At 43.3% G+C, this 23263-nt stretch overlaps 2 protein-coding genes across 3 annotated transcripts in view; both read right to left on the reverse strand.

Annotated features, from left to right (window-relative positions):
• The window catches only part of trpc1 (transient receptor potential cation channel, subfamily C, member 1), a 29637-nt gene extending 26936 nt beyond the window's left edge, over window positions 1-2701 (reverse strand). Inside the window, 1 exon segment of the mRNA XM_007892689.2 lies at window positions 2419-2701. Within this exon segment, the coding sequence (XP_007890880.2) occupies window positions 2419-2545 (127 nt within the window). The 5' untranslated portion in view covers window positions 2546-2701.
• Window positions 2702-8878: 6177 nt separating this feature from the next.
• LOC103178143 (plastin-1) overlaps window positions 8879-23263 on the reverse strand; it is a 39810-nt gene continuing 25425 nt past the window's right edge. For both annotated transcript variants that reach the window (XM_007892757.2, XM_007892840.2), the window contains 12 exons: window positions 22018-22150; window positions 21175-21256; window positions 20133-20298; window positions 19394-19536; window positions 18914-19006; window positions 18626-18815; window positions 14290-14368; window positions 12747-12861; window positions 11977-12110; window positions 11080-11203; window positions 9962-10086; window positions 8879-9310 (listed from right to left, as the gene is read on the reverse strand). In XM_007892757.2, the coding sequence (XP_007890948.1) occupies window positions 9178-9310; window positions 9962-10086; window positions 11080-11203; window positions 11977-12110; window positions 12747-12861; window positions 14290-14368; window positions 18626-18815; window positions 18914-19006; window positions 19394-19536; window positions 20133-20298; window positions 21175-21256; window positions 22018-22150 (1517 nt within the window). In that variant the 3' untranslated portion in view covers window positions 8879-9177. The remainder of the gene's footprint in view (window positions 9311-9961; window positions 10087-11079; window positions 11204-11976; window positions 12111-12746; window positions 12862-14289; window positions 14369-18625; window positions 18816-18913; window positions 19007-19393; window positions 19537-20132; window positions 20299-21174; window positions 21257-22017; window positions 22151-23263) is intronic.

The raw sequence follows: 23263 nt of genomic DNA on the forward strand, positions 1-23263 counted from the left end.
GTTAGAATTTATGCCACAACAATTCCTTCAATATACTTTCCTGCGAATCATGTATCACTTGATTTACAGTACCATCTCAAATTATAATAAATAATCCTTGCATTTGGCATAGTGCCTTGTCATGTCGGAAGGATGCCTCAAAGCGCTTGATAGGATTTACTGTGAAATGAAGTGACTGCGTATTTGTAGGCAACAGTACAATTGCGCACAGCAACGTCCCACAAACAATTATGGCGTGATTGACCAGAAGGAGCCTCAGTTTAATGTCTCATCCTAAGTATTTTTTAAGGGAATATTTAATAAAAGATAACAATTGTAACTTTTCGATCAATTGTACTTTAAGGATTTGTAGTGACCCCTCCCAAGGGAATGTTGGAACAATAAAGTGAATTAGTCTAACTGAAATAACTCTTCAACCTCAAGTGACGTGTAGCGTGGTAGAGAGATCCAGCTGATTGCAGGGACCCAAGTGAATACAAGATCAAATGACACAGAACATTGAAAATGTTTAACAGAGTGCAAGCAGAGACCAAACATCTGTCCCACACAACAAAGCAACAGGAGAGTCCAGAAGCGAGATGGTGCTGTTATCAGCGCCTTGGGACGTCCTCCTGACGTGAAAGGCGCTCTATAAATGGAATCTTGTTGTTGTTGTTGTTATTAGCAATACTGGAATCAGCATTTTGTTCCAATTTTACTGTACCAATTTTCTTTTGGTTGAAATACATGATCGACCTTACATTAATATCAGCTTTAAATGCAGTATTTGAAATGTTGTTCTCCTTGTGCTATTTCATCACTTGGTCTGGTACTGGAGACAATACTGTTTTAATTCTCTGTTGTTCTCTGGTTACTTCTGTAGCAATACCTGAGAGGCTCATTATTGTCGTTTTCTTCACTTGATCACTCAATAAGCATCCCAGGGACAGAGACAGTATGTGTACTTACTTCACACTAACCCTGTCTTGTTGTGCTGATGCCACACAACTGGAAACTTTAAACAAAATATTTAGCAAAACAACTGAACACTTTGCAAAGATCTTCCAACTGAACTAGAGGCATGCAGACAAGAGAAGGGTTTGTGTTTTTTTTGCAGGAAACACAACAGCCCTTTTGGCACACAGTCGAATTCCAAAGCCATAAAGCGATCCATTAGTTATTCTAGAAGATTTCTGGCCAGGAAAAAAAACTCCCTTCTCTTTTTTGAACAGTACCATGGGATCTTCAGCCTTGCTCAGTTGATAGTAATCTCGCCTCCGAGTCAGAAGGTTTAAACGAGATCACCATGAATTATAGTGACTGCGTATTTGTAAATGAAAGAGAGAACTTGGAATTGGTGATAGCATATAGCAGCACTTGTCCAAGGAAGGACTGCCCAAATATCAAATCGAAATCTCCAAATCGGTCTTGGATTACTGCGTGCGTAACATTGTCCCAGGGTGTTAAGACAGCTCCACCAAGACCCCCAGATTTCCTCTCTCTTCCTCTGCCCATGTCCCAGGCCCCCACACTGAGCACACAGGGTTTTCAGACGCGATATTAATTTTCTCAGTCTCGAAAGGGCGAAGAGGCAGTGTGGACTGACTGGGATTGGAATTGATTGGAACTATACCTTACAGCAGTTATTTGTCAAGCTCTTTGAGATATTTTGACATTGTAGCACGTCATAAAACAGGGTTATTATTATTACCCTACTACAGGCGGCCCTTGGGGTAATATTTGCTGGCCCACCCATTAGCTTCTAAAATCACATTGATATACTGTACTAGAATTTTTCCTTAAATCAACCCTCCTCTTTTTAATATAAGATGTATATTCAAACCTGTGCATTCTGCATTGCATGAGTGACATTCCCATTAAGCCAATGACAGCTCACAATCGCAGGGAGATATTTTCAGCGACAGTATTATGTATAACTCGCTTTTAAAGTGCGGCCCATCGAGTGACCAGGGTTAACTTAAATGGATCCTCGTCCTGGCTAACAATCCCATATATAAAAAAAATTGGGCACTCACTCCATGGCTGTTTGTGGGACACTGCTGCGCGTAAATTGGCTGCCAGAAAATACACGATTACTCGACTTCACAGTAAAATCCAGTGAAGCGCTTCGGGACATCCTCCCGACGTGAAAGGTGCTGCACCAAAATGCACGGATTATATATATATATATATATACACATATATACATACATATACCTCTACATATTCTGCGAAGCGCTTCGAGATGGTCCGACGGCACACGATACGGTGCTGTGTAAAAATGCAGGAATTATTATGATGATTATTGCTAATCATAACCTCACGGGAGGCAACACGAGCCGCGGACCCAGACAGAAAGAAGGGAAGGAGGGTATTAGGAGATATTACTATCATTATGATTATGATTATTATTATTATTATTATGTGCAAAGCCATTACCTTTCTCACAGGCCAAGAGGAAGAGCTTCTCGTCGATGGTGGTCTCCTCCTTGACTTCCCTCACGTCCTTCAGGGCCAGATACTTGTTGGGAGAGGAGGACTCGGTGCTCTGGTACAGGTTGGCCATACTGTGGGCACCAGGGCATCCCTCAGCCTGTCACCCCCTTTTGGGGCTGTTCACAGGGGACCCCCCTCCCCACCCCCCAAAACAAAAACAAGGTCCAAACCCTCACCCCCTTTTTAAACCCTCTTCCCCTCCTCACAACCTCCCACTGCCTTTCCCTGCCCGTATTTGGGCAAAATTTCCCCCAAAACGTCGCCAGGCGCACCTCTTTTATATAAATATATATATATATATTTTTTTATATATATATAAGAAGTATATATATATAATGTGTGTATATATATATATATATATGTGTGTAGCGTTTATATATCGAAGCAAATTTGATTGCACCGTTTTCCGTCGTTTGCATTCCCCATAAAAGCAGCGACAGGAGGAGGTGTTTTGTAATATTTGCTGAGATTATCCGCTGTCACTCTCTCTGTCTGTCCCTCTCTCTGTCCTTCTGTCTCTCTCTCTCTCTCTGTGTTCCTCTGTCTGTGCCTCTCTCTGTCTCCCTGTCTGTCTCCCTGTCTGTGCCTCTCTCTGTCTCCCTGTCTGTGCCTCTCTCTGTCTCCCTGTCTGTGCCTCTCTCTGTCTCCCTGTCTGTCTCCCTGTCTGTCCCTCTCTCTGTCTCCCTGTCTGTCCCTCTCTCTGTCTCCCTGTCTGTGCCTCTCTCTGTCCCTCTGTCTGTCTCCCTGTCTGTGCCTCTCTCTGTCTCCCTGTCTGTGCCTCTCTCTGTCTCCCTGTCTGTCTCCCTGTCTGTGCCTCTCTCTGTCTCCCTGTCTGTGCCTCTCTCTGTCTCCCTGTCTGTCTCCCTGTCTGTGCCTCTCTCTGTCTCCCTGTCTGTCTCCCTGTCTGTGCCTCTCTCTGTCTCCCTGTCTGTCTCCCTGTCTGTGCCTCTCTCTGTCTCCCTGTCTGTCTCCCTGTCTGTCTCCCTGTCTGTGCCTCTCTCTGTCTCCCTGTCTGTGCCTCTGGCTGGGGATGGAGACAGATGGGCAGCGCGCATGTGCAACTTATATTCTCTCTCTCTCTCTGTGCATCATTTTCCTGTTTTATTACAATTTTGTCTTAAAAAACAAAACCCCAAAACCCTAACACACCGCGAGATTTCTTCCTTTCGTTTATTGTGTTTGCACCACGTTGGCTCCCAGGAGAGACTCATTTGTCTCCCACCATCTCTTTAATCAGGAGCCAGACACCCACAGCAACAAACAGCTTTCCCTGCTGTGATGTAAGTGTGTGTGTGTGTGTCTGTCTGTCTGTGTGAGTGTGTGTGTGTTTTTGTGAGTGAGTCTGTGTGTGTGTGAGTCTGTGTGTATCTGTGTGTGAGTGAGTCTGTGTGTGTGTGTGTCTGTGAGTGAGTCTGTGTGTGTGTCTGCGTGTGAGTGTGTCTGTGTGTGAGTGTGTGTGTGTGTCTATGTGTGAGTGATTCTGTGTGTATGTGAGTGAGTCTGTGTGTGTGTCTGTGTGTGAGTGATTCTCTGTGTGTGTTTGTGTGTGAGAGTGTCTGTGTGTGTGTCTGTGTGTGTGTGTCTGTGTGTGTATCTGTGTGTGAGTGATTCTGTGTGTATGTGAGTGTGTCTGTGTGTGAGTGAGTCTGTGTGTGTGTGTATCTGTGTGTGAGTGAGTCTGTGTGTGTGTCTGTGTGTGAGTGTGTCTGTGTGTGTGTATGAGTGTGTCTGTGTGTGTGAGTGTGTCTATCTGTGTGTCTGTGTGTGAGTGTGTCTGTGTGAGTGAGTCTGTGTGTGAGTGAGTCTGTGTGTGTGTCTGTGTGTGAGTGGGTCTGTGTGTGAGTGAGTCTGTGTGTGTGTCTGTGTGTGAGTGAGTCTGTGTGTGTGTCTGTGTGTGAGTCTGTGTATTTGTGTGTGAGATATATGTGTGAGAGTGTGACGTGTGTATGTGTTTCTCTACCTCCCTCTCTGTCTCTTGTCAATCCTCACTGTCATCTATCTATCTCAGCTTTCTTATCTTTCTTCTTTTTCTTCTTATCCTCCTTCTTAAGATCGATCGATCGATATTAAGGCAGGATTTAAGGACTTGCGGAGAGGAGGTGGGATGGAAGGAGAGAGATGGAGGAGGCTGATGGAGGGGTAGAGAGTTCCAGAGCTTTGGTGGGTAGTATCTGAATACTTGGCCACCAGATGGCACTGAGGACACGGGCAGAGGTGTGGGGTAGGAGATCAGAGAGATAAAGAGGTGATAGTGCCCTGAGACTCTTATACTGCTTGAAGGGTGTTATTCTGAATGTTATTGGTATTATTGGTATTGTTGATAGAGAGTGAAGGTGAGAGTGAGGACCATGACATCAATCCGCTGGGAGACAGGGAGCCTTGAGAGGTCAGACGTGATGGGATAGCAGAGATTGGGTAGGATGAGGATGCAGGTGGCAGAGTTTGGGCTAAGTTGAAGTTTATGGATGGTGGAGAGAGACCAGCGAGATGGGCGGTGATAAAGGCACAAACAAAGGTTTTGGTGGCATTTAGCGTGAGATGGAGATGGTGGCGACGGGTGCCTTGCATTGGTGAAGAAAACTGAATCCAGTTATCACCATATAAACCAAGAGAGTAAAGCAGAAACGGAGTTAATTTCACACTGGCAGTCACTTTGTGTCTCTATAATTATATTTTCACCCACAAAATATACAGTCCATTCACTTTACAGTATATTCTGTGAAACACTTTGAGGCATCTCATTGACTTGATAAGGTGCTATATCAAATGCAAGGATTATTATCTAAATAGATTTTAATTAATTGGATTTCTGGATAGTGAACTCCTGAGATCGATCCCACTTTAGGTAACAGTGTTTTGCAAAGCAGCAAGGTGAATTAATTCAGATCTCTAACCCATAATCATCGCATGAATCATAGAATCAGTAGAATTATACAGCCCTGAAGGAGGCCATTCGGCCCATCATGTCTATGCCAGCTCTTTGAAAAGAGCTATACAATTCAATCCCACTCCACCACTCTCTCCCCATAACCCTGCAAACTTGTCCTCCCCAGATAACTATCTAATTATGAAGGGCCCATTTTTTTAACCTGCTTTTCTTGCCTTCATTAATTACTGTGTAATTGTTACTGCAGTAACGATGTGCCATTTTAAGTGATCATGAGATGTACATTTTATGCTTAGGCAAAGGAGGTCACTGATTTTTTCAAGTTATTTCAATTCAAAGTTAATCTGCAAGAAAGTTACCCTTCCAAAAGACTGCATCTGTGTTGCTTCAGCACCTTGGGACATCCTTCTGACGTGAAAGGCGCTTTAGAAATGTAATTTTGTTGTTGTTGTTGTCTCAAGTCATAACTATAATATTACTGATGTAATAGCATTCTTTTTATTGCAGGGCAATTCAGAGACATAGTACAGAATTCAGCCGTCTGAACAATCACTGCTTTTGGAATTGTGCAGAGGGTCTCAGCGATGTTTGGTGGCTGTTTATTACATGGCTTTCTGCAGGTAATAATCTCTCCCCCCAAACGTGATCACTCAATCCACAACTGTTAGCAAGACACTGCTCTTCACTCGTGGCTGTCGCATTTCACCCACAAAGTATACAGTCAAGTCACTTTACAATACATTCTGCGAAGCTCTTTTAGACGTCTCAATGACATAAGACACTATACTGTATCAATGCAAGGATTATTATTATTGTTATAGTCATTCATAGTCATCCTCCACTTCCTGTGCAGCAAGTCATACAGAAGGCATTCAGCAGCAGCCTTCAGGTGAGACGTTAAACCAAGGTCACGTTCAGGTGGACGTTAAAGATCCAGTGGGTTATCCAAAAAGAGAAGGGAGATTCTCCTGGTGTCCTGGCCCACAAAACAAAAATTGTTTATTCATTTCATGGCGTTTGCGGGGACAAGGCTGTGCCCAAATTGGCTGCTGCTTTTGTATACAAATACACAGTCACTCCACTTTGCAACAAATCTTGTGAAACACATGGGAGACATTTTGTTGACGTGATAGGGCACTGGATCAAATGCAAGTATTATTATTGTTATTCCAATATTAAGGTTGGAGAAAATGTAAAAATCTTTTAGGCAAAGATATTATTTTTTTATTCCAAGGCTTTACCTCATTTGTGAGTGTGAACAGAGAGAGCTAGCAGTCTATTGTCTATGGGAAGAATTACAGAAGAGTTTAATACGATTTCTCCAGTTTCCTTTCAGAATTCAGTAATTTTATTTTATGAGACCATAAATCTCCCACGCTTGAATTTACTTGCTCTCACTCTGCTCAAGAGCTCGCCCTGTTAGCACCATGTACGTTTCGCCAGTTACTGCAGCACAGGCAAGATTACCAAAGATGAACAAAGACTTATAATAATGATGATCCTTGCATTTGATATAGCATTTTATCAATTCATTGAGATGTCTCAATGTGCTTCACAGAATATATTGTAAAGTGGATTAACTTTGTGTATTTTCAGGGCAAAATGCGGCAGTCAACTGTGTACAGCAGTGTCTCACAAACAGTTGTGGATTGACTGACCAATTTTTTTTTGAGGGATTATTACCCCCAGAAATCGATCCGCCAATTGACTAACAACCCAGTTCCTTCTTACTGCTAGGTAAACAGAGGCGTGTGGAGTAAGGAATCGCCTGGGAATCGAACCCGGGTCTTCTCGCTTGCAAGGCGAGCACACTAACTAACACGGAGATCCACAACAGTCAAGGTGTAATACTTTATTTGAATGCAAAGACTTGTTGCTGAAATCATATGCATTCTAGTAACGTCAATGGAAGTCTAAACCACAAAGCTAATTTTCTCCACTCTGGCTCTCTGCTCCTTGTCTGGCCTCTCACTGTTGTACAGTTCCACAGCTGTTGGTTGCCCTCTGCTATCCCCCCATCCAAGTTCCTCTGTGAGTCTTTGGCAGTGAGCGAAGGCAGGTTGACGCACTGAAAGGGGTATCACAGCTGAACCTGATCTGTCCTCACCTGTCTGTCACACACATGTACAACCAACAGAGGTTGAGGCTGCAGGGGCTCCAGGAGCTGGTAACCTGGCTGGTTTTGCCTTCTAACCCAGGGAAGGATAGGGCCAATTTAGCCTCCCCTTGCTGCCCTGACCAACACCAGAAACCTCAGTGTGGACCAGGATTTGAATCAGTGAGCTCCTGGTCTGTAAACTGTACCTCTACCCCTGCACTATCGAGGCTGCCCCATGACTGTGAACATATAGACAAACTAAAGGCAGCCAATTTGTGCACAGCAATGTCTCACAAACAGCCATGAAGTAAATGATCAATTTTACTTGTGGTGGTGGTGTTGTTGTTGTTCAAGCCATGGGGAGAAGCTCTCCTCCCTTTTCGAAGAGTGCCATGGAATCTTTAACATCCACCTATACAAGAAGACAGGACAGTTCGCCTCGCCGAGCATGAGATGGGAATGTCAGGCTTAAAGAGCTCAAAGTCCGAGCATGGAATTTTAAGCTACAACCTCTGACTCAGAGGCAAGAGTGCTACCAACTGAGCCACACTCAGCTGCTGGAAGCATCACCAAGTCAGCATGTGACCCAAAAGAAACTCAATAACTGTTTGATTAAAACGCAAGAACAATTGAATGGCTAAATTGTAAAGATTTGCCCCTACGATTGCTCAGGAAACTGATTCTGCCTTTATCAGGATTTATTCGCACCGCATGTTATGAATTGCACAGCATTCTGGCTCGCTGCTGTCACGATCAACTGCGAGACAGTCTCGCGGCCACTGTTGTAGCATGTCTTGCGTCTCAGCATTGCCACATGGTCACAACCTCGCAATCGCCCAGTATCTGTCACTCGGGCCTCTCATGTAAATTTTGAAAACGTTGTTGGTTATGTAACGGCCGCCGGGGCTTTCAACAGAAGTTAAAAGCAGTAATTCAATCTCTGAGCCCTGGCGGCATTCAGGAACCTCTTGCTCGCTCTCTAATTACCCGATCCGAACCACATCCAAAGCCTTCAATTAAATGGCAACTCTGCGACTTTCATCCACAACATGCTTTGTGTTCAATAGGTGCAATTTCATGATTATAGATGGGATTATACTCGGCGCTTATTTCCGTCCAGAAGCTCACTCCCATCACCAATGTGCCTGGAAACAACCTCATTGGATACATGTGCTACAATGTGGACAAAGTAGACACAAATTGATGGATGGTGCAATGTCAAGTCAGCGGACGCGATAGCACAGTGATAAATCATTGCATGTGAGGGCACAGAGACCAATCCAGTGAATTCAGTGGCACAGTGATAAATCACTAAATTCTGTGATAAATTGAGAAACCAGTGTCTGTGAGAGCACAGTGAACAAATCAGTGATTTCAATTGACACAAACAAAAAAAAATTCCACAGTGACAAGCAACCTGGAAGGAGTGTAAATCTTAATTTAACATCAATAGGAAAATTAAATACAGGTCAATTTCAAATGGAGAGACAGGAATTCCATAAGCGTTCAAGGGTGAAAATTTCCAGTTAGCGTTTTGTTTCTGAAAATAGTCTCGTGTGTCTCATATGTTTTTTTGCTGAAAACTATTTTTTTTCCAGGAAGGAAGGGGTGGGTGGAAGGGGGGAGAAAAGAAAACCTGAATCTGACAGATGGATTTTGTGAACTGGTTTGATATGGCGGACGGAAATGAGTGTGAACTTGGTGAAACCGCATCTCTTCATACCCGCTTCAAGCCTTTCCCCATTAAGCAAGCGAAGACCGTCATCACCATCTTTGGCTTCACTTCCACCAGATCTTCGGGCAAAGCATATACTCGCGTTCCTATTTTTCTTGCCACAGATATGGCGTATCTGAAAGAGAGATGAGGAGAATGGCGTTAAGGCCAAAGACAGAGAAGGGAATGAGGAGGATAGAAAATAGGCAGCACTGGGGCCCACGAAACTCTCCAGGTCGCTACCCCGCATGAAGGGTGCTGCATAAATGCAAATTTTTGTTGCCATGGCAAAACTGTCCTTTGGCCATTGTAATATGAAAGCGTTTCTGCGACCTATTAACATCATACCAACCTGTCCGCTGCCACTGCTTGGTGGGCACTGGCCTGCTTCATGTCCCCCGCCCTGAACTTCCCACCATTTGCTGTCAGGCCATCAACTTTTCTGCACCCCATCCCCTGGAACACCCCAGAATCCCTCCATCGCCCCGACCTTCCTTTACCTCCTCAAGGCCTGTCTCAAGACTTTGCTCTTTGATCGTGCGATCATGCCTCCGGCTATTTTAACTGTCCTGCGCCTTGGGACATTCTTCCAATGTATGTGAAAGGCGCTATATAAATATAATTTTGTGGTTGTTGTTGTTGTGTGGTGGCGGGAGGGGGGGGAGTGCGAAGGGCAGAAAATAGGCAGCATTGGTGCCCACGGCAAAGATGTCCTTCGGCCACTGTAACATAAAACAGTTTCAGACAACTAAGAATAGCGAGAGTTGATGTTGGAGAGCAAACTTACTTAGCGTTGTTCAGCTTATCTGCGTCTGAAAAGTCTGTGTGTTTGACCAGCTCGTAGCGGATTGCGTTACGGGCAATGGCATCTATCAAGTCTATAACTGGCAAACTGGTGCTGATGCTTTTATCCTGCGGGGAAATCAGACACAGAAAGCATTATTGGCATTGACAAGGTGGAGGACCCATTGGTGCAGGATCGTTTACTGGAGATACAGAACAAATGGCAATTTGTTAGTATAGGATATTTGCAAAAAGATCAGGAAGTGAGGTCAGGGGCAGGCATGTGTGGGAGCTGGAGAGAAACTTTGGGCCATTATGCAGGCTGGCTCAGTATGTGCTGCCATCCGCACCCCCGCCCCCCACAACACACAAACATGCACACGAGTGTGAGGTCATCGTTTCACTCGCAGGATGACATCATGGGTTTTCCTGCATTGAAATATCAGCCGTGAGGAGAACAAAGCACACCCCAGTGCAGCACTGGCATGTCAGCCTTGCAGTGAAGAATATAATAATAATAATCCTTGCATTTGATATAGCTCCTATCACGTCTTCGAGACGTCTCAAAGCGCTTCACAGAATATACTGTAAAGTGAATTGACTGTATATTTTATGGGCAAAATATTCAAGGTAACAGAGAGAAAATTGCATTTTACCTTCTAATCGGTTAGTTGCTTAAGGTTAAACCAACTATTTTTGGCAAAAAAACCTGATTTTTGTTTTGGCTTTTTAACATGTGTTTTTTTCACAAAAAAANCAAGGAATTCACAACATCCTGTGGGACTGAATTGGGATGATTCCCACCAGGGGTCAGATTTCAGTCCTGGGCTTCTTATTCTTTCAACATTCATTCAGGATGACGGTGATTGTGGTGGGTGGGGTAGAGGGGGCTGTCTCGAACATGCTCCTCCATGTTCAGCTCGGCTCCGAGTGTGGGCTTGAAACAGTGTAATTTCACGGAGTGCTGATTCCCCCCAGTGGACACTTGCAGTTTTGAACCACCTTCCCAGAACGTGCTTAAAACACTCAGTCCAACACTAAACTCATTGGGAGTGGGGCTCTGCTAAACATTCCCGACAGTTCCCCACTTTCCAATGCAACTCAACCCCCAAGAAAATTCACCTTGAAGCTAGTAATCGAGCTGCTCTTCTTTGCATTTGCAAGTGTTTCGTTCACCCATTTTATAATAAAATCATCCGTCACCTTTTCCCCTTCTCCCAGATCAGATAGTACCTTCAGTGTGTACCTGCAAATACAAAGCATTATTTTATTTACTCAAGCCACAATTTTTTTTGAGGCTAACATCTCACCCTATTCCCTCTCCCTCCCACATTACACACACACACAAAAAAAAGGCAGATGGAGTCCCATAAGGTAGCACTTGCGAGGCACATTAGTGCAATCGCAGTCACTGTGTATTCAAAGGCAAACGCAGCAGCCAATTTGCAAACCACAAGATCCCACAACAGCCATGAAGTGACTGACCAATTTAACTGGAGGATCGTTGGCCAGGACACTGAGATAAACTCTCTCTCTCTCGTTTCTCTGCACCAGACTGGCCTGGTTGGTGTGTGGAGTAAGAAACCTTGCCTAAAGTTTTGTCCTGCCTGGGATTCAAAACCATTCCTCCCGCTTGCGAGGCAAATACTCATCCCCAAGTCAGAAGGTTGTGTTTTCAAGTCTCATATCCGGACTTTAAGTTTATAGTCCAGCTTACAGCTCCAGAGCAGAGGTTTGCCCATGTCCCTGTGCTACAGCTACCCTCTACCAAGTGTTAGCGACACAGGAAGCAGCCACTGTGTAAGTAAATCCCATTTCAGACATCTGTGAAGTCAGATGGTGGTCGATTAACCAGGTTAACGCAAGACATCTGGGTCCTTGCAGTTTTCAATACTTCTGCAAATTAGATTCCATGATAAACAACCACTGGGAAAACCCAAAGCAGTTTCTCACTCAGTTCCTCAGTGCGCCCAGGGTTGTATCAATAAAATGAAGGTCGAACTCGGAGACCATGCTTACCTTCTCATGAGCTGCCACACCAGCGCTAATGTGAGTGTTGGCTTGCCTTCGTTCAAGTCTTGCCCACCAATGCCTACCAGGGAGAAGTTGGCCTTGGTCTTGCCCAGATGAAGGGCATAGTTACAGTTTTCAAGCTGTGGGGACAAAAGGTTTGGACGTTTCTGCAAGTTCTTTTTAAGGATGAGAGAAAACCAGCTTCATAATTGAGGTTGAATTCGTCAAACTCCAGGGAGGGAGATCTGCTTTGAACAGTGGAGACGTGGTAAAGTAACATTGTGGATACTTTCCTTGATTTTCTCAAGAGTCCAGAGAGGGTCTATGGCGAGCTTTCCATTTGGAGTGGGTGCCCTAAATAATAATAATAATGCTTGCATCTGATATAGCGCCTTATCATGTCATCAAGGTGACTACGTGTTTCATAGAATATACTCTAAAGCGTTTGACTGTGCAATTTGTGGGTGAAACACAGCAGCCAGTTCTGCAACGTCCCACAAACAGCCATGGCGTGAGTGACCAATTTCATTTGGGGAAATTGTTTGCCAGGACACCAGGAGAGAGACATTCCCTGGAATTGGCAGCTTAGACAAAGTGATTCCAAGACCTGTTGTGGGGCTTGAATCCACAACCTTCTGACTCAGAAGCGAGACCGGTACCAATGAGCCAATCTGGTCCATGAGAGGTTAGGCTTTATGTGGCTGCATCTGCTGCATGCACTGGATAAATGTAATTAGATTTTCATGCTTAGAACAGAACAAATAACTTCAACCTACTTTCTTCATGTTAGCGCCAAGCGCTGGATACGGAGGCTTGTTGACACGGCTCTTGTCGAATTGCACAGAGACGCGCTCATACAGCTGGAAGATTACTAAGCCATCAGTCATATCACTGGATAGAAGGAAACAAGCAGATTGTGAGATTCATTTCATAGATAACAGCAAGGCATAGCAGCAGACTGAAATTACAATGCAAGGTTAGAAAGGGACAAATTCTGTGTCCTGACTCACTGCCCTTGAATGTCAGATTATGCGTACATCTAACAACGACAACCTGCATTAATGTAGTGCCCTTCGCGCAGGGTAGAATCACAGAGCACTTACATCCATCTCCTCTTGGCCACATGAGGTTGCATTTCCAGAAGGATGAGGTCAATGGCCCAAAAGGACTTCTTCATCTCTTGTGATCTTATGCCTCAAATAAACTTGCAAGGGTTGGACAATAACAATAATAATCTTTGCATTTCAGACAGAGCTTTTCACGTCGAGGACAGTCTTAAAGTGCTGCAGAGGATTTTCTACCTATTTAGGAGGACATTAAAAATCCCACAGCACTAGTCAAACAGAAAAGGGAGTTTTTCCTGGTGTCATGTCCAACAATCTCCCAGATAAACAAAACGCAATTCCCAGATAAAATTGGTCACTCACTTAAAGGCTGTTTTTTGGTACATTGCTACGCACAAATTATCTGCCATGTTCGCCCATAAAAATCAGTCACCTTACTTTACAACAAACCCTGTGAAGCGCTTTGAGATCTTGTCCTGACGTGAAAGGGGCTATATCAAAGCCGAAGATTACTATTATAAAATGAAAAGAACAATATTGCAAAGGAAGCCTGAGTGACACTCACTCCCTCCCAACTAAGACTGGCAAAGCCCCAAGAAAAGGTTCCCTTGCCCGCTTCTCTTAGTTGAGAAAAGAGCAGGGGAACATTGTAACCTGGACCAGTCAATCAATCAATACCTGATCAGTAATTCAGAATAAATCAATAAACTTCCTCAGAATTGTCTGCAGTTTTAATGAGAAGAATGCTGAAGCCCTACATTGATCCTACACTCTCGTAGCTACAAACGTTGCAAACGACCTAAGGGAAGAAAAGTGAAGGAAAAAATAACAGTAGGGAGCAAGAGATAGAGAGAGGCAACAAGGCCAGACATACACAAACACACACACACACACAAAGAGACAGAAAGAGACACAAAGAGAGAGCAAGATAGACACCTGTGTGTATATACAGAGAGAGAGAGACACACAAAGACACCCACAGATGCTGAAGCAGATGGAAACGGAATATATTAAAAACACTCCCTGGTTTCATGCCATCAGATAATGAGGCATTCTGTAGGCTTAGTTCCGAACCATTAACCAAGCTATATTTCTGTGTGAAGACACTGGCTGATGTACTGGGCATTGGGTTTTTTTTCCCATGGTTTTTGATTTCAGTTTGATATAGCAACTCTATGATTTCCAAACCTTCACAAGCAGAACAGATATCAGAGGGCTTCGCTTCAGGAAAACTGTAAAGCTAGAGGAGTTTTACCTGTACAAGTGATTGACGAAGGGACACACCCCCTGTGAATTCATCCAATTCCGGAAGGTTCTCTCTTCCCTCGACTCACCTACATAAGAAAGTTGGAGAAATAGAAAGAACTGGATAAGATGACAAATAGAAAAAAAAATAAGATCCGGATTTGATATAGCTCTTTTCATGTTCAGAGGGCATCTCAAATTACTGTCAGTGTGTTGACTATTTTGTAGGTGACTGTAGGAGCCAATTTCACACAGCAATGTTCCGCAAGCAGCTATGAAGTGAGTGACCAATTTTATTTGCGGGGGGTGGGCATTGTTGGGGGGCCCAGGGACACTGGGAAAAATACTTTGCTCTTCAAATATTGCTGTGGGATCTTTAAGTCACATCCGAACAAGCAGGCAGGTCCACCAATGCAGCACACCCCCAGCACTGCATTGGAGCATTAGCCCAGACTGTGTTCAAAGTCTCAACATGTTATTCGAACCCGGACTCAGAGGTGAGATTATTACCAACTGCTCTATTAGATACAATAGACTTGCAATCAGGCAACATGCAAAATAATGCCCAAGAGGTAAACCCTCCCCAGGAGGAGGTACGATGTTGATGAATGACTAATTCCCCCTCATGTGCATTGCTAGAACAGCTTCTAGCGCACATTAGTGAGCTTTACTGACAACAAGATTTAAGGGATTCCAATAAATATTGAAGGAAAAATATTGAAGGGCAGGTGAAGAGCAGGTAAATAGGATTAGACATTGGGGAGAGAGCACCTGTTTTGCTCCACATTATCTAGTCAAATAGGGCTAGCCGTGAAGGGCATCAATCTCATTCCTGGAACAAAAATGTCAATTGGTGTGGACATCATTTCCTCACAATTCTTACAAGAAACAAATTTGTCAGCAAACCCAAAAATGATCCATGTAAGATGTGCTCCCAGAACTAAACTAAACTCACATCGACGTCTCAGGTGGTAAAAGTAATAAGTACATTCAATGGGAGGGACAGAGGCTTTCAGTGGGTAAAACGATGGCTCAATGAGAACCTGAGCCATACAGATGTGAACAGTCCCAGTTTGGTCAGTGCTCGGTGCTGAGTGGCTGTCAGTCAAGTGGGGCAGTCAAGTGGCTTGAGTACCTCCTGTGCTATGGAGGGATGGGAAAACAATATCAGCTGCATCCAGCACATTAAGCACTCCGAGATGCTGCCCTGTGTTTACGGATGCTATATAAATGCAAGTTGTTCTATGCGGTCAGACTTGGTTGTGATGCTCCCTGTGATCGAACAACCAGCCAACAGCACTATCTCAGCTCACAAATGAATAGTCACAGGCTGGTGCTGATGGGCACCCTCTGAATGACACCCCAGCTAGTCTAGCCACTTCACGAGTACAGAGAAGGGAGAGAGAGAACATAAAGAGCAACTTACTGCTATTTTCTAAGCAACGTAATCATCACATGAAATTTAGATTTATTAGGATTTATTATTGGACTTATTTCTAAAGGATAGAGGGATTAAGGGATATGGGGGTAGAGCTGGTAAATGGAATTAGGTTAGAAGATCTTATTAAATGTCAGGGCAGGCTTGAGGGGCCGAATGGCCTACTCCTGCTCCTATGTCTTATGGTCTTATTAAGCATCATTCATTAATAAGTTAAATGAGTAATAATCCATTCATTAGTCATTAAGAAAAATTTCCTGATGTCTGTCCTGAAATTGCCATTTACAGCTCTAAATCCGTGTCCTCCTGTTCTACTGTCTCAGTGTAATCGAATATATTCAATCCATTTAAAAATTGATACACCCACTTGGTCCCCTATGAGTCACCTTCTCTCAAGACTGAAGAGCTCTAGCTTGTCTAATTGTTGCTCATAGCTCATTCCTCTAGCACACATCCTCGTTGCTCTCCTCTACAATGCCTCTAGTGTCATGCTGACCAGAACTATACGCAGGACTCGAGCTGCGGTCTGACTAAAGCACTGTGCAGCCCGACTTATGACGTCTGGGGATCTAAACTCAATACCTAGAGACGATGGTCCCAAAGTGGAACTGAAGGAAAACAAGACGGCAGACACCAACTCGCAAGTGGTATTTCAACATAGGTAAAATAAAAGCATGCCGAATATAAAGGGAAAAACAGTACACCTAAAGAAGTCTCAAAGATGCAGCGATCAAATGTCTCAAAGAAATATTTGTGACTTATTTAGTGTTATTCATTCTGCCTACATACAGCTCCCATGATAGTTCGGTAGGTTTATCCAATCAGTAGTTGAGCTATACAGACCAAGAAGATCTCAGTTCCCAATCTCTGCTGAGTTCACTGATCTGAACTAGGGAGGTGCAAGCAGTGCTATAATTGCTCCCCATGTTAGGAATCGAAAAAATAATAATGATCCTTCCATTTGATACAGGACCTCATCACGTCATTGAGACGTCTCAAAGCGTTTCATGTAATATACTATAAAATTAATTCGGGACCTCGGTTTAATGTCTCATCTGAAGGACGGCACCTACAACAATGTAGAGTCAACCTAGCCTATGCAAGTTCAAAGCCCCGACATGGAACTTAAACCCACAACCTGACCTAGAAGCGAGAGCGTTACCAACTGAGTCAGAATGCTTTGTTGAGCATTCAAATTGAAATCACCATAATATTTATTTTCAGAAGGTGCAGCTGATCAGTTAATAGTAAGTTTCATAGGTTTGAAGAAACTACCATTAGCATCTATGGAACATCTTTAAGTCAGACGCTATATAGTGTATAGTTTTATTAGTGGCAAAACAATGGGAAGAGAAAAAAATAAATCCACAACAACAGTACCTGTGACAATAAGTTGTGAATTTCCTGGCCCTAAATTTACTCAGCCTTATTCCCTTCCATCTACTGTCATTGATGCTACTGTGCTTTTTGGACCTGCCTCAATGAAACATTTAACACAATCTTTTTTCTTCTTTAAAAAAAAGATGCTATACACTATATATAATTATGAAGTGTAACGAATAGCTGGCAGCAAATTTAAGCCATTTAGCTTTTTAAGAGATCTGGGACTTCCGTAAACATTAAGAAGCCTGTGATTAAATCGTGTTTTGTGACTGACTGACAGTCATCCGTTATCCCAGGTTTCTGTGTAAATTAAACATGGTATCACTTCAATCCACCCAGAGTACAACAACATGCTCGGCTGTTCCACACAACAACCAGCTTCCAGGAAACACTGCAATCAGTTAAGAGCTCCCAGAAATGAGAGACATGTTATTCAAACAAATCAACACAGCAATGAAACTATGAGTGGGTCAGAACCGGGGGGGTGGAATAAGAGGCAGAGGGGAGATAGGAGAGCACATGAAACAGTACTAAATACAGTACCTACATTGGGAGGGGCCAAGTCTGCAATCACCAAGTCAAAACAGGAAGACAAAAAAGATAAGGCAAAAAAGATACACATTTCAAAACATTTTAAGAGCGGTGCATCCACTACAATCACTGACTTCATTCACAGATGTCAACTGCAGCGTGTGTTTACACTGGCTCTCAGGTGGATTATAGAGTGCCTCCCACTTGTGGATAAAACGGCCAATTGGTCTGGAGGAAATGCTCGGCACCAATTGTTACTTGGGCCTGAACTGAAAGCTTTTCACCCGTGGTTTAATTCGAAGTTCTTTACATACTTTGTAAAGAACCGGGTTGCCCATACTGAAACTCATCTCGAACAACAAATAATAATCCTTACATAGAACCTTTCATGTCAAGAGATATTTCAAAGGGCTAACTAGCATTTACTGTTAAGTGTTATGTCTATGTAGGCAAATGTGGCAGCCAATTTGCATACTGCAGTGTCCCACAAACAGCCATGAAGTGAATGACTATTTTTTTCTGGAGAATTGTTAGCCGGGACACCTAGAGAGAGAAACTCCCTTCTCTTTTCAAGTAGTGCCCTGGATTCTTTAAGGTCCACCTAACAGGCAGATGGGACTTCAGTTTACTGTCCTTCAATGGAGGACTTGGGAACAAGACTTCATCAGTTCCTCTAAATTACTTTACGCTGAATCTATTCTTCTCAGCACATCCCTTAGGCTTTCTCCCCTTCTATTATTCTGTTTCCTAACCATCTACCATGGGTTTGGCCAGATCACTGTATTGTCATTGCATCACCACAAGCATGATCTAAATAAGTGAGGCCAATGTGCTGTGACCACATGAACAAGGAAACAGCTAAGGGATAGTTGGAGTCATTAAACAAGACTCAGTAATGAAAGGAGTGGGTTTTCCTGGTTGTTTGGTTCCTCTTTTAAGATCACATTTCTCATGAAGAATCAGTGACACACTTCTCAACATCCAATGTTCATACCTTCCAACAAAGTGAGGTCGTAGTCCAGGTTTGGCTTGAGAGCTGGGAATGTATTGAACAAGTTGGCTACAAAGGCCAGGTTAAGTTTAGGATTGCCGCTGACAATGTCAGCCGGGGTAACAAATTGCCTGCTGCCCAGTTTATCGGCTTCTCGGAGCATGTATTCTGCCCTCTTGAGATCATCCTTTTCCTATAAGATCATGAAAGAGCAAACAGACAACAACATCATTTCTGAAAAGAGAGAAGGTGCCATTGTTTAACATTTTAAAAATGCACAAAAAGACTTACATTAAAACCAGACATGTTAATCTGAATGTTCATTTGATCACCATCTCCTCTGGGTGCAATCTGATCGAGGAGGTGGAAATAAGCCCTGGAGTCCTAGGAATAAATGGGATTTCAATGAAAACACAAGTTGTTACAGAAACACAAACAGTTTCAAAGGTTTACCAAGCATTATGAACAAATGTCACTTGACTGCTGCGTTTATCAACAAACACACAGCTCACATATGTATATTCGTTACTTGGGTAACCGTAAAATTGGTCATTCATTCATAGTTATTTGTGGGGCACTGCTGTGCGCAAATTGGATACAGCAATTGCCTACTGTTGTTGGCCAGGACACGGAGTGAATATTTAATGTCCATCTGATCAAGCAAATGGGATCTTGGTTTAACGTCTCATCCGAAGGAAGGCACCTGACAATCCATCGCCTCTTTTCATGACTGAATTGCAATGTCAGCCTACATTTATGATCTCAAAGCACCTTGATGTCTTGACTAAAGTTGGTGATATTTTGATATCCTGCATTTGAAAGATGGTAATTGACCCAACGCAGAAGGAGGTCTTCTGGCGAAAGCTTCATCAGTTCCTCCAACTCTTCACCTTCCATCAGCAAAGCTATGAGAGCTGAAAGGAAAGAACCATAGAACTTGATCAGCAAAGTACAATTTCTCATAGGATGTTAATGTATATTCGTACCTACTGCTTGAACAAAGCATCACACACCAGGTGTGGAAAGGAACAAATCATAGCAATGGGAAATGCAATGGAACACAATGAGGCCAGCCTTGCTCTGAGAGGCCTGACCACAGTACCTCCTCATTGGCCACCAATGTAGATTCATTGCTACAAGTGAAAACTCCCAGGTTGCCGTAGAAACTAGGGTGTTTGTGTATTCTGTTGGTTTCAGATACCCTATAGACTTGAGGGGTGTAATTGTACCAAATGATCTCTTAGATCAATAGATCACATCTAGTCCAAATCAAGGTCAAATGGTCTCCTTTTTGCTCTGTGCTTAAAATTCTCAACGCTGCAATGATCTCACTATGTCTCTTGTATACATGGAGGAGTCACCATGTTAAAAACAATCCACAGATTCTCTAATTCCTCTCCCTTTACAAGCCTCAAATGATTCCTCCTTTATAAAAAAATACTCCCATTACCTCTAACGCAAGGCTATGTCCTATTGCCAGACAGAGGGTACAGAGGGGAAGCCCTCTCACCTTCATTCCTGGTGATTTCAATATCAGCGAAGAGGCCGATCTTTATAATCTGCCATAAAAGACCCAGGACCAGGTGATGTCTGCCTTCTTTCAGATCCTGAGCTCCAATGTTCACCACTGTGCAACCGATTGCAGATGCCGAATTCAAAGCAAGGTTCAGGTTTTCCTGTGGAAGAAATAATAAGTCCCATTAGGCCTTAATCATCACGGTTGGCTTTAATTTCATTCTGCGGTAAATAATCCATTTACAGTGGATAACGCAGCAAATAGAAAGCCTGGATTAGACAATGGTGTCATTCAGCCCCAGGAGTAGAATTTAAAATTAACGTTTACATACAATTACATAGATGTTACAGCAAGGAAACAAGCCATTCCAACTAGTCCATGCCACTGTTTATAATCTCCATTAGCCCCCCCCACCCACCTTTCCCAATAGCCTCATCAAAATGTCTCAATGTGCTTGACAGGATTTATTGTAAAGTGCAGTGACTGTATTTCGAACCAACAGCCAATTTGTGCAGAAACAGCCATGAAGTGAGTGACCAATTTTATTTGGGGGATTGATGGCCAGGTCACTGGGAGAGAGAAACATCCTTCCCTTTTCAAATAGAACCATGGGATCTTTGACGTCCAACCAAGCAGGCAGTTGGGACCTCAGTATAATGTCTAATTTGAAGGATAGCACCTTTGACAATGCAGTACATTTGCTGCACTACACTGGAGTGTCAGTTTAGGCTATGAGCTCAAAATCCCAATGTGGGGGCTTGAATCTGGAAGAGGTTGAAGTCCTTCAAAAGCAGAAGATGCTGAACAGAGCACAATGAACTTAGTCCCTTGTCAAGACAAGCAGAGAAGTCACCTCCTCGGGTTTCCAGTTCACAAATGATGTTTATTACACAAAGTCTCCTTATTGTACCTTCAAGTGCATCTTTAGTTAATAAATCATGTCAGCATATGAATAACATTACTACACATCTAGCGCTTCAGTGGTTTCCAGCTGTTGTTTGGTTGTAACTGTTCTCGATGGCAATCGAATACTTACAGAAATAGTGAATGGTGTAAGCTTCCTTTTGTTGATTACCCGCTCATCGATTGTGTCTGGTTGGGACAAGTTTATCATTTTGCTGGAGAGAAAGGAGAGATTTTAACTTAATGTCCCGGGTATCTGAGATTTCCCATCAATTGTGGCAGTAATACAGACTCAGTCTGACTCCCTTCACCATATCTAACAGAATGTAGCTGGAATCTGGAACAGAGCAGTCTCAATGAAGCAAAGATTGACAGGCAGTCCAGTAAGGCCTGACTCATGCAATCAGAATTTACATAGTAGCATTGGCAGAGAGCTAGAGTTAGGACGCTTGCCTTGTGGAGTCCTGTAGCTCAGTGGTTAGAGCACTCGCTTTGCAAGCGAGAGACCTGAGTTCAATCCCAGGCAGAGGACGAAACCTTGGGCAAGTTTCCTTACTCCACACAGAGCCTAATAATAATCCCTCCAAAACCAAAACTAATAATAAATTGGTCATTTTCAATCTACGACTGTTTGTGGGACATTGCTGTGTGCAATTGGCTGCCGCGTTCGTCCACAAATATACAGTCAATTCACTTTACAGTGTGTTCTGTGAAGCGCTTTGGGACGTCCTCCCGATGTGAAAAGCGCTATATTAAATGCAAGGATTATTATTATTATTATTGTCTTTTGACCAAATAAAAAACAACCACCTTCTGTAACATCCTAACTTACAAGAAAAGAGTCCTTACGCAACACTGCAGCACTGATAAACTAAAGTCCCTATAGATTTAGAATGATCTGGGCCTGTTATCCCACGGTAACCCCATCCTTCTACAATACCAAAGCTGCAGAAGAAGCAAAACAAGTCCAAGTTACCATAGAAGGATTCCATCGCCAACTGCACTGAATAAACGGTCACTGCTCGGGTCCATGGGGATCAAATGTTTAGAATCTGGATCGTTTTCTAACGCTTTGTTAATCCAGTTCACAAAGGCAACTTTCTCTTCCTCTGTAAATTGAAAGAATAAACAGTTTAGGCTATTCTGGCTACATTAAATAAAACACAGGGAGCAACTGTTTCTTTTTTGGCCAGCCAGGTATTTCAAGCATGGTGATTGGTTTCCCCATGTGTCAGACTATCCAAACTAGTGCTTGACACATGTATGCCACTTAGACGTGGAAATTTCCCAGTGTCTTGAATGGAATGTGCTCTCTCTTTCCCTGAAAGTGACCCAGTTTCTGAAAGCATTAACACAAGTTGGTGAGAGCCAAGTCTTGGGGACTGAGGGTGAGTCTGAGGTTGCCTGCTGGAGAATAAGCAAATTGGCACCAAAATGGGACAGAAAAACAAATCAAATGCCAAAAGGCACAATTGAGTGAAGTCGTGTGGAGACTTTTAAAGTGTGCGGTTATTTATAATGGGATTTTTCTATTTTGTAGCACACATGACTCTGAGTCAGAGGTTTGTGGGTTCACACCCCACGTTGGTGCTGACACTCCAATACTGTACTGGGAGCCATCCTTTGGACATTAAACCAAGGTCCCATCTGCCTGTTCAGGTGGACTTTAAACATCCCACGACACTATTTGTAAAAGAAGGGAGTTTCTCCTGGCTTTTGATCGGACATTACTGTGTGCTCATTGGCTGCCATGTTCACCCACAAATACACCCACAACCACTACGTAGCATATCCTGTGAAGCGCTTTGAGACATCTCGATGACACAATAAGGTGCTACATCAAATACAAGGCTTATTATATCACTATCTAATAATCTATGCAAAGGAGGAGGCACATAATATAGACCCAAAACAAATTATACTATAGCTGTGAATCATAGACCTCTTTGGAATAGGTACACATGCAGCACTGACTACAAAAGAGAATAGTCATCCATTCAAATTGTTTCCCCATCAATTCTCTGCTGTTCTTAGCTCACCTCGTTTCCCCAGTTTGAGTCAGCTAGAAGCACTCTAACCTCTTGTATGAACTCATCACTAGTTGTCCCTCTCCAGCTAAACTCGCTTCAGCTAAACTCTTTTACAAACAGAGCACTCATTGCTATTCTGAGGCCTTCTCCGCCACTGTCAAGATCTCTGGGACGCTATCCTGCGTGAGGGGC

Source organism: Callorhinchus milii, unplaced genomic scaffold (genome assembly GCF_018977255.1).
Source record: "Callorhinchus milii isolate IMCB2004 unplaced genomic scaffold, IMCB_Cmil_1.0 Scaffold11, whole genome shotgun sequence".
NCBI lineage: Eukaryota > Metazoa > Chordata > Chondrichthyes > Chimaeriformes > Callorhinchidae > Callorhinchus > Callorhinchus milii.